The 12,115-nt window shown below is 33.6% G+C and overlaps 1 protein-coding gene across 1 annotated transcript; it reads left to right on the plus strand.

The window, feature by feature from the left end:
* Positions 1–144: 144 nt before the first annotated feature.
* On the plus strand, positions 145–3,121 carry LOC122719408 (integrator complex subunit 13). The gene is made up of 9 exons (XM_043945175.1): positions 145–445; positions 525–599; positions 672–958; positions 1,028–1,118; positions 1,202–1,409; positions 1,489–1,868; positions 1,946–2,107; positions 2,174–2,505; positions 2,591–3,121. The coding sequence occupies exons 1-9, from the start codon at positions 230–232 to the stop codon at positions 2,874–2,876; spliced, it is 2,037 nt and encodes a 678-aa protein (XP_043801110.1). The 5' UTR covers positions 145–229; the 3' UTR covers positions 2,877–3,121.
* Positions 3,122–12,115: the final 8,994 nt, after the last annotated feature.

Consider the following 12,115-nt stretch of genomic DNA (forward strand, 5'->3'; position numbering starts at 1 on the left):
TAATATTTTAATATAATGTCATGATTTTATATATATTGATTATTATATATAATTATATAATATTTTTATAATAATAAAAACATAATTTTAACATCTTTAGAATATTTTGTACCCTAACCTATAATATGAGATATTCCCGAATCATTATCCTCCTTTCTACAAATATATAATTAACAAACTGTAATATATTATATATGAAAAAAACAATTTCCTAAAATGGTGTAAAAGAATGTATCCGGCAAATCATAAAACTATTTTTGTTTTGGATCATACACCATATTTTGGTATATCTACTGAAGCTCCTCTAGAATTTGATTTTTTAAAGAGTCGCAGTCAAAACTTAATTCCTTTAGCACCTGTTTGTAAATCTTTATGGACGACCAGTGTAGAAGCTTCATTAGAATATTGTCGAATAGTATGGGATCTCTTTCCAACTGGAAAATTGGTACATTATTTTAAATTATTATTATTAATTAAGATTTTTATATCATTTTAAATAAAATAAATTATTTTATCTTTTACAGATAAGATTTGTTGTGACTGATCGTGCAGCCTATGTATTAAACTCATGGAGTCCATCGCAACAAAATTTAAATCATGTTAATTATATTAGATTGTCTATATATAATATTAAAAAATAATATTTCTAATCAAAATTTTTATAATTTCAGATAATGAATGGCACAGCCATTTTAGGAGTACCAACAAAGACTCCAAAACCTGGAGATGATTATTCAGTAATACATGGTTTAAGAGTAGCTATTGAAACACTTAATGAATGTTCAGAAATTCAACATGAAAAGAGAACATCATTAAATGAAAATGCTAGTAAACTTGTTAACAGAGGTCGAGTAATATGTATTACTAGTGCTCGAGATAATAGTAATATGAAAAATTTGGAAAATATATTTTTAAATGAATTGACTCAAGAAAATAAAAATGCTTTAGCTTCAGATCAGTTAGTAATTAAATTTATATTCTATAACAAGTACATTAATTTTATAATATCTGCTTTTTTGATTTTCAGTTTAATACCTGTAGATTATTGTCATTTAGTTATATTGAATATTTTTCCTAACAATATTGAATCACAAGTTACTAGCCAGGGACCAAGAGAGGTATTTTACTCACACTTGTTCTACATATATAAATTCGAAATTTTTAAATGAAAAATATATTTTTATAAAAAATGTGATTTCAGGTTTCATCATTATTAACAGTAGAAGTACATTCAATTAAGGCACCTGCTTTACATTCAAAATTATCTCATTTAATTTTATCTCATTATGATCTGGCTAGTACAACAGTAACTGGTATACCAATGAAAGAAGAACAAAATGCTAGTTCTTCTGCAAATTACGATGTTGAAATATTTCATTCTTCAGCTGCACATTCTACAATTTTAAAAGGTTTTATAATTAACTTTAAAATATAAATTATCTAATAACAATATCAATATACAGATACAATTATATAAATATTTTGTAGGAAATCCTCAAGATTCGGCTTTAATTAAGACATTTAGAAGATTTGAAGAAGGATCAGAATATGAAACTGTTACTCTAAAATGGTGTACACCACGAGGATGTAGTGCAGCTGAAATGCAAAATTGCACGGCTATGCATCGAATCACACCTGTTGATGTAAATAGTAGACCTTCATCTTGTTTGATTAACTTTTTACTAAATGGTAGATCTGTTATGCTTGAAATGGCAAGAAAAAGTGGAGGAAAAACTATTTCTCATTTACTTGCTGCACATGGTGGAGAAATTTTTATACATACATTATCTACTGCTAGAAGCGTATTAGAGGACCCACCTTCTATTAGCGAAGGTTGTGGTGGTCGCGTCACTGATTATAGGATAACTGTAAATATATATTTTAAATTTTTTTTTGAGATTTAATATTTTTCATAATATTTTTTTATAATTGGCGATTATCATAGGATTTTGGAAGACTAATGCGAAATAATATTTTGGTGCCTTTAAAAAGAAGTACAAATTGTAATAGCGAAGGTCCAGCAGAAAAGATGAGATTTAGATTAGAACGACATACAAAATATTGGCCAATTACTATTTCTAGTACACTAATGTTTAATCTAAAACAGGTATATATTTTAGTTGATAAATTTTTGTCTTTTGATATTTAATAATAATATATTTATATAATTTAGTTAATAGACCCATTACCAGATTTGATGGTAAAGGAAGAGCTTACTACAGATGAAGTTTTACAATGCAAACAAGTGATTTTTAGTTTGTTACAATTGGAAGCAAAACATGAAGCATTACCATTACCAAGTATAGGAGGTGGCCGCGGTGGAAAAGGTGGAGTACGAAGAGAAGAACATTACAGATTATTATGGGGAGAATTAGAAACATTTTTAAAACATCATGCAAATAATTCTGCTGCACATTCTGAAGTTTTAACTTGTCTTCTTGAAGTACGAAGTAAAGACGATAAAGATAAAGTTGAATTGGATCAAGCATTACGTGAATTAGATGGGTAGGAATAATTTTTTATAAGATTTTAGCATGATATTATAATATTAATTAAAACTATGTATTTTTTTTTTTATCGTTTAACATAGATTTGGAAAAGAAGATGGAACTGCTCGAGCTAGTGTAATAAGAGCAACAACCGATTCACCGATGTCTCCACCGCCAAGTACATCGATATCTCTCGGTAAACAACTTCACAAAAGTGGTATTTATGCTCCTAAAAGTTTATTGGATATTTGGTTGCAACGAAGTGCACCTAAAGAAAAAAAACCTGATTTTCACGGAAGAGTAAATAATGATGGTCTTAAAGCAAAATTATATCCCAATTTAAAAGAAACTGGACGAGAACCACGTGAGCCTATCTTGGAAGGCTAAATATTTCAATATTTAAATATTGAAAATTTGTTAAAATAAAAAAATTATCTATCAATAAATCGTTCTCTTCTAGACATAAATCATAACTGTAATAATTACTATTTGTTATTTTTTATTATTCATATAATGGACATTCTGCTATAGTACTATCAACAAAAAAAAATTTATTAAACTATAACTAATCTTTTATTGTATTTAAAACTTTTTCCCATCATTATTGGGTATGTATTAATTATCTTTTTGACATGTATATATATTTTTAGTGAATATGAACAAAAAAAGAATGTGTATTCATTTCAGTTTAAAAGATAGGAAGTTTGAAAAATTAATTAATAATTATTTTATAAAATTATATAAAAATAAAGTTACAAGGGCAAACGTCACAACGTCATCCAACAAAAAAAGACATTTAGAAAATGAATTCTCCTTCTCTCGAAGATATAAGCAGCAGCGCAAAAGTGTATCAGTGGTACAACGAAAGCGATCTGATTCTCATCCCCGCGTCTTTCGTTCCTCAGTGTTTTACAATGGCAGACACGTCTAGTGGGTGTCTGAGCCACCGCGAATACGTTAACCTCCATCGAAACTATAGCTCTCTATCATCTCTCTCTTTCTTTTTCTTTCTCTCTCTTTCTCCCCTCACTGGAATTCCGCCGCTAATCGATGGAAGGAAGGAGGAAGGTATGCTTGCACATAATGTAATGCGAGCATGAGAGGAGAAAAAGAGTGACGGAGACAGAATCAACGAATGAGGTGAAGCACACAGAGGGAAAGAGAGACGGAGGGGAATCGGAGAGTACAAGTGCGTGACGTAATGGTTCATTCATCCTGAGACAGACGATATCCCGGTCAATGGTGTATATACATATATAAATATATATATGTATAAGTACATATATACACATAAGTACACGCATCTCTATGTATCCATCTTGATACATATATATGTGAATATATGTGTTACACGTACACATGTACGATATCTGTGTATGTGTCACGTAAAATGCAGTCGTACACGTGCTATTCTGCTTGTTCGTCTCGCTTTGGTTTTCTCATTTCTCGCTTTGACGAGTTATAACTGTATTCTTTGGCTTTCCTTTGCTTCATCATGTTTCGGATAAATCAGTCGCAAGTATTACATCATGCGCATCAATTGGCTTTACTATAGCGTATCGTATAATATACTGATATAAATTTTTTCTTATCGGCGTTGACTGTTACGATTCATCTTACGCAACTGTTACAGAATCGATTGCGAGAATGTTGAATAATCGGGATAATACGTGAAACGATTAACGCAACCCTCGTGTCTAATGGAACAATAGAAATGACAAGATAGGAAAGAGTGTATTGTGTAATCCACTACTAATTACTATGATGAACAATAGTACGAATTAATACGAATTTATTAATCATAAAGAACATAGATCAGTACAATAAAACCTCAACAATAATACAAAAATTGTTAAATTGATTGATAATATTCACTAAGAATTTTAATTTTTTCTTTTTTTTTTTTCTTTTTCTATCAATGATATATGAAATTTTGTTCTAAATGTTTTTTATGATGATGCTGCGTGAAATAGACGATTAAATAGACGATAATTATTTGAAATTATATTATTATAAAAATTGTTTGATACTCTCATTGGAAAATTCGCCGCGATGCAACCGGAAAAATAAATTAGATAGAATTATTGATCCACAGCTTATACACAGCTGTGTGCAGGTGGTAGCGCGAAGAAGAATCCACCGTTTATAATTTACCTCGCCTATCTACCCCAAATATCGATCCTGACAAAGGGTCACTGAACGAACCGGTGAAAAGAGAAACATCCCGCATAGTCTGGCTAATAATCGTCAATGTCACTCGCTAATTATCGCCGTTAACATTGTGAAACATCAAAGAAAAAGCCATCATGGAAATTCGAAGGGAAAAAGCATCGATACTCGTTGTGCAATCGATTAGGTTCAACTTTTTCGATCGGACAATTTGTTCCTCCAGAATTAGTACAATTAAAAAAATAATTTAAACGAATCTTTTTGAAATTATACTCGTTGCATCTTTTAATTCTTTTATCTATTTACATACCTAATAATTATCATTTTTTTAAAGGATGTAGTCAAATAATTAAGTATAATTAATATTTAAAAATTACCAAGATTTTTAAATTATTAGATTTCAAATATTTTATTTTTGCAATAATTAAAAATAATTTTTTAAATTAACAATAACTTTCACGATATTTATTTATAATAAATTTGTGGATGAGTTGATTTTACTAAAGAAAAAAAGGACATTATGAGCAACGATATCAGTTACTATTTTAATAAACTAGAAAATCAAATGAGACGAACATAAATTTTTATTTTAATTTTCAAATTAAAAACAACGATCCGAAAAATTAATATTACGAACAATATTAAGTTTCATTCACAGCATTACCTATTGAGATGATTCAAAACGTTCATTCTCTTAAGAAAATATCCATAAATTTATCACGATATTTTCTTTGTTTCTGAAGAATAGATATTCTTCTACTTTTTGGCAAGTAGGATACGATCTTCAGGATACTGGAGTTCTACCGGAAGATGCATCGATAATGCATAGCGTTATCGATTCTTGGTACACATTGGCAAGTTCGTGGAGTAAATATCGATCCGTGGCGGAGAAGCGACGTGCCCCGTTTTCCGCGCCTCTATAATTCATCGTCACTCCGTTTCCTGGTCTTTGTGCTTCCTGGTCGAAGCTTCTTTGAATTGATATCAAGATATCGTGTCTTTGGAATGTCATCGGTCGTGAATCCTTATCTCCAAGTGCATCAATTATTGTTGAATGAATCTATAAATTAAAACTTTACACTTGATGCAAATTGTACGATACAGTGTCATTACGATTTCACCAGCGCTGATGACGGCGATCTGCCACTTTTGTATTTTTAATGGAAAGAATTTTTCACGTTCGTCTCAACAGAGACGTAGAATTAGCACGAATTTTATAGCATTATGGTGATGAAATTGTTCAAGATACTTAAAATACTATATTTAATATCGAACAATTTTATTATTGGATTATTAAAACAACTTGAATAAAATTTAAATATAATTCGAAATTTGATGAATGACTGTCTTTTACGACTGTTAATCCTAGTCGTAAAAATTTCAAAAAGTTCTCTCCTTTTTTTCTTAAATAATTTAATACCTGAAAGGGGAATAAGATTTTAAAAAAAACTTACTATAACATATCCAACTGTGAAAAGTGTAAATTATAATCTTTGCAATGTTAAGAAAAAAATTTTATTGTAACAAACGAGTGATGATTAAATGTTGAAAAAGAATAGGCATTTATAAACTTTAGTTAACAATTACTGTCTTGGTAGAGACCAGCTGATCGATTTCAAAGGAAACGCTACAGACTTGAACTAGTTTCACGAACTGACCCTAACAACACGTATCTGGTTGATGCATGCGAAACATCATCTAAGGTTTGAATTTGACAATATCGACATAATTGAATTCTGTTCCGATGAGTATCATTGAACATATTAAAAAAAAAAAAAAAAAAAAAAAAAAACGAATTTACTCTATTTATTCTAAAAATTAATAATAAAAATATTAGGAGCTATAATAATAAATACAATCCCAAAGTGGATCGTATATATATCACAAGATGGGCAATTAAAAATATCTAAAATTTTAAGTTATATCTTTTTTGAACATTTTCTCTGCAACTCTTATTGAAGTGCAAAAAGTATAAAAGGACATAGAAAGAAATTAAAAAAATAAAATTTGCAATCCAATCATCGATCGAGGCTCGAAAGAAGATCCGACCAGCGACAAATTTAATACCCACTTAACATAATCCCACGAAACTCTGTCCTCGATCGTTTCAAGGGCGAAGGTAAAGGACGAAATCGCGGGGATAAAATCGACTGGTTTTTAAGGCGAAAGTTTCTCTCCTCGCCGTCTAGGAAACGTATTTCAGACCTGTAATATTCGTTCGGGTCCTTGTTGGCAGAAAGGCCGGGTCGGATAGAGAGGGAGAGAGAGGTGGAGGGTAGAGAGACGAGAAGGTAGGAGGGTGGCGAGGGAAAAATAATCTCCCAGCGGGATTTTCGACCCTTGCCGCGTTTCGCATCAGGGATAGGAAGAGACCCTGGTGATCGTTAGCACGGAAGGGGACTTTGAAAAACGTCTCTCCGTGAGAGAGGCAGCTGCTGCTGCTGCTGCTGATGCCGCCGCCGCCATCGCTGCTGCCGAGCTCGAGCCGAGGCGGGCATTGAAAAGGGAGCGACAAAGGGACAGGCCTGACCCTCGGGGAGCGTAGCGGGAAAACGAGTCCTGCATGCTTTCCTCTGTCTCAATGGAATACGTTAGGACGTAGTTTGAAAAATTCAGAGAGTAGAATCTCTTCGTGGAAGAAGGAAGAAGGGCTTTTTCTCTTTTTTCTTTCTTTCTTTCGCGTGTCTTTTTCGAAAACGTGTTTTCCAAAGAATTTTTTCTTTCCACGAGAAGAATCGGAGTGGAATCATTCAACGAAATTTCTTATTTTCTTGTGGAATGGCGTGAATTAACGATCTATAAATATCTTTCAATGTTACAATACAACTCGTATTGTTTTAGATTTAATTAGATTTAAATCAACAAGATCGAGCGATAATCGAAATAATTTAAATCAATCTAATCAATCTAATTGTCTAACAAGGTTTACTCAAATACTTTGAATGAAAGCGTATATCTCGTAAAGATCTCCTAAAGCCTCGAGAGTATCGCGTTTCTGTCATCATATGTAAAGAGGTCTAACAAATGATATGCCATAGCATAATTGCGTTAATAATAAGCGTATCGTGATATCATCAGGACCTCTCTATTGGACTAGCATTGTATTATTCAGGATGTTATTAAGTTGAACTTTATAACTGCATCCAACGTCTGCAAAATGAAGGATCTTCGATCCGAATGTAACATAAATAATATAACAGCATTAGGAAAACGCGTTTTACATTCCTTCAGAGTTAATTAATTTTAACACATCCTTCTCCTTCGTAACAATCATCAAAATCATCTCTCTGACTAATTCTTCGTTTCTCTGTGAATTTTGAATCTCGTTACTCCTACGTAGGTTACCTATTCCTCCAATTTTAATCGATTAATCGTATTTTTTAGTCAGTACGATTATAGTTCATTATTTATAGATTTATAGAGATTATAGAGTTGAGAAGATGCTCGTTAAGAAGATATATGAATACTCAAAAAAGATCCAGATATAGTGTTTCAGGGATCAACGCAAGTACAACAAATGTATACTTACGTTTCAACATGGGATCGTTTCATGCCCTCCCTCTTCCTCCCGAACGTACACTTTCTCCCATCATTTTATCACTTTCCTATCTCCTGCCGTAGGCTAAAGACTATAGACAAGGCCGCGGAATCATGGTGATGGATCACGGCGACAACGCGATTACAGCACAGCCAACCGACGAGATATGTCGATTGATAGACAGAGAGGAGACGAGGAGAAGATCCAGCGATAGGAGGAGGAGAGGACGAAAGAGAGGAGGGAATGTGTGCCAATGAGAAAGAGGAGACGATACCTATCTACCTCCCAGGGTAGGATGGTAGGAGGGAATCGAAAGTAGAAGGAAGAGCGCGAAGAGAGAGAGAGGAGAGTGGTAGTTAGGGTGGTGCAGAGGGGGTGGCGGAGAAGGGTGTCCCTCAAATCGCCCCCGCCATGGTAACGTCGTCGTAGCACGTGCTTGCTACGTCACCGGCCGTGTTTACAGAGAGATACCTATAGCCGTACTCGTGACCTTGTGTTTTGTATATATCATCCTCCCTCCTGACGGCCGCGGGATACCCCTGCCCCCCTCCCCCCGCGGACCCGGGAATACCCCCATCCGGGTATCGTCTCTCCTCTCGGTTTCGACCTCGGAGCTCCGGGTACACGAGAGAGCTCCTCAAACTCCCCATGAGGCAACCAGTTGTTCCGTCTGTGACGTAACGGGGTATCACACGACCTGTCAGTGCTTTGTTGCCTCCTGTCCCGCTTCCACCCCCTTCGCGGGACCGCCTCTCTCCTTCTCTCTGTCTCTCTCGCTCGCTCGCCCGACCATCCACGCCACGTTTTCTTTCTCCTTCTGCCTCACGCCCTTTCTCTCTTCCCACGTCCACGTACTCCGTCCACCCAACGGTATGTAATACGGTTCACATTCTCGCCTCTGTCTAGCCGCTACGCTTTTCCCCGTGTCTCTCTTCGGCTTCGGCTCTTCGCGTCCGTGTACAGGGTGTCTCTGCGATTCTGTGATTTTTTTAACAGGGATTTTAGGGGGGAAAAACACGTTGAATTTTTGGAGATGAGACTCTACTGAGTTTCTGGCAGGATGGCAATTTTGAAAATTGTGGTGAAAATTTTTTTTCTACGCGTGGTAAAAGTAAATCGGATATAAATGGAAATTGGGATTTGGAAACACCACTTTTTCAATAAGATTGGATATATATAAATATATATTACGTTCACGAATTTTTAAACTCGATTTTCTCGGAAGGCGACGTTTCGAATAAAAAAAAATTCTACTTCTTTTTTTCCTTCCCTTATTTTTCGACGCGAAGAATAATCCTCTGCCTATCATGATCAAATTCATACTTATTATTTTTTAATTCTATTTTTTCGAAAAAACTCCATTCCTCTTTTCCCACTTACTTTTCCATACAAAATAACATTCCTATTCACTTGTGAAACACCCAGTATACGCTTATCTCTCTCTCTCTCTCTCTCCCTCTCCCTCTCTCTTTTCTCCTTCTCTGTTCTATAACTAGTGGTTCGGAATTCCCTTTCCCGTATACTCTCGGTCTCCTTCATCGCGATGCCCTATACCGCATGGGTAACTCTTTGCACTCTCTCTCTCTCTCTCTCTCTCTCTCTCTCTCTCTCTCTCTCTTTCTCTCTTATCAACCGTATGTACAAGCTGCTCTGTACATATTCGTGCGTGTGTATGCAGAGTTATACGAGATTGTGTGCAAAGCTTGCGATGCTCGAAAGAGAGTGAAAGTGAGAGAGACTGTTGGGAGAGAGGATGGTTTAAATGGGTGAATACATCGCCTCGAAGGTCGTGCCAGAACTTAGTGGGTCACTGGAACGACGGTGATGACCCCGTGCTCCTTTCCTCTGGTTTCATTCTGGTTTGATGCATGAAGAATCGGAGCGTCTTGCGACAGGGATACCGGCTGCATTGATGAGCGCGTTTCCGGTATAGGCGAGGCTTCCGTAGTACGTACAAAGGGATAAGAGGTCGTGCGAGATTGAGGATGATGGCCCGTGTGCTTCATAGTCATCTTTGAATAAGTGAATCGACGAGAATCGAGGGAGATTTTGGAATTCGAAAATATAGGAATAATGCAGTTTTTATTATCGTTTCGCTCGTTTCAGGATTAAAATTTTATTCTGATTGTGAATTTAATGGTTGGTTTTTTCTTTTTTCTTATTTTTTTCTTTTTTACTCGAAAAGTAAGATTCTTAAGATTTTTGCTGCCTATGATTGGAATTTTTTCTTTTTTAATCTTTATGCTTTTTTTTTTTTCTTGTTTTCTTTGGAACGTGAGACAAGGAACATCGATTTAACTGTGAGGATCATAGATGATCGATAAAGAGTGTATATGTATATTAATTGTCTCGCAAAAATATTAATCGAAAGTATGTTGTATTTTATTGTCAGATTTGGTTTGGTTCTTACTGCTGGAAGAAGAACAACGTTTCAATACGTTGTAAATGCATATTACTGTTTATTAAATAATATTTTAGATAACTTAAGTAATTTAGTTATCTAACTTAGTTTAAATTTAAAAAAACTATTAGTAAACTTAAACTCTGGTTGAAAAACCTTTTTGCTTAATAAAGTATTTGAAAAAAATATGAAAATTAATGCATATAAATTCTTATATATCTTTTCCTTGTGTTTCTCAATTTTCATTAATTTTATTACTTGTCTTATTTTTTGTTCATCTTCAATAAATTTATCATATATTGTATTCGTATAATATAATTTTTTACAGATTTATTTAATCTGAATTACTAAATAAATTATTGAGATGCAGTAATTTTTCTACAATATTACTTCAAAATATATACCTTGTCTTCAATTATATTATATATATTCGATTCGTTTCATTAATCGAAAGATATTTTATTATTTTTTTCATTCGTTTGATCATCAGGATCCGAAAGAAAATTCGTGGCTCCAAGTTACACTGTTCCTGGCAACGAACCATGAGGCAAGGTTGCTTCTGTCCTTAATTTTAGAAGCATCGAAAAGGAACGCTTCGAGATGGCCGTCGTGACAAAAATAATAACGCATACCACACGAAAATAAGAACTTTCTTACCGCATAAGTATTTAAATTTTATTCCATCGTTTCAAGTTCGAGTTTAATTATTCATTAGTTGCAACCTTCATCCCATGAATATATATATATATCATATTTTATTCCATATTAAATACATTGCAATTCTGTAAAAAAATAAGAATATTATTTATCGTATTTTTTCTGTGTGGTTTTTGATATTAATGCGTATAAAAAAAAGTTTATGAATGGATTCTCATCGTGGAAGCGAGGAACGAATGCTTGGAGACTCGGAGAAAGTCGAATAGAGATTGGAGAACGTTTCACTTTCACTTTGCCCAACCAGCATGGATTCATGCTCTTTCAGGCCTGTAAATCTCGTGTTCTATTCTCGTTTCATTTTATCCTTCTGTAATAAAAATATTGAGCGTTGTTATTATGATTTATGATCGATACTATTTAAAATTATTAAAGTTATATAATAATTAATAATTTATGCGTTTGTTTTCATTCGGATTATTGATAATTTCATCGATTGTTTATTCTATTAAGATACAAATGACACACTAATTATTTATGACAGACATTTACAATATGTCATATATTGATAAATAAATCTTCAGAAATAAATAGATTTCATCGCGCAAATAAACTTTTCGTCCGTGAAAATTTCTTAAAAAATGAGAAAACAATAAAATAACGATTCCCAATTAAATTAATTGTTCGTTAAATGAAAGTTTCTTCAAAAACTAAAGATAATTTTATATAATACGTACACCGGAATAAAACGAGAGAAACTCTTGGACAATAATTTTAATTTATTTAATCTAAAATCGTATTATTTTAACGGTGCATCATTGCGCCAGTAATTACTCTTTCGCCAGATTTAAACTTATTAGAATT

This window comes from Apis laboriosa, unplaced genomic scaffold, assembly GCF_014066325.1.
Source record: "Apis laboriosa isolate Shangri-la unplaced genomic scaffold, ASM1406632v1 scaffold78_cov150, whole genome shotgun sequence".
NCBI classification, from domain to species: domain Eukaryota; kingdom Metazoa; phylum Arthropoda; class Insecta; order Hymenoptera; family Apidae; genus Apis; species Apis laboriosa.

Coding starts and splice junctions, on each gene's coding strand:
- LOC122719408 (XM_043945175.1), top strand. CDS start 230: ATGTATCCGGCAAATCATAAAACTATTTTTGTTTTGGATCATACACCA. Junction 959..1,027: donor AATGCTTTAGCTTCAGATCA/GTTAGTAATTAA, acceptor TTTGATTTTCAG/TTTAATACCTGTAGATTATT. Junction 2,506..2,590: donor GCATTACGTGAATTAGATGG/GTAGGAATAATT, acceptor CGTTTAACATAG/ATTTGGAAAAGAAGATGGAA.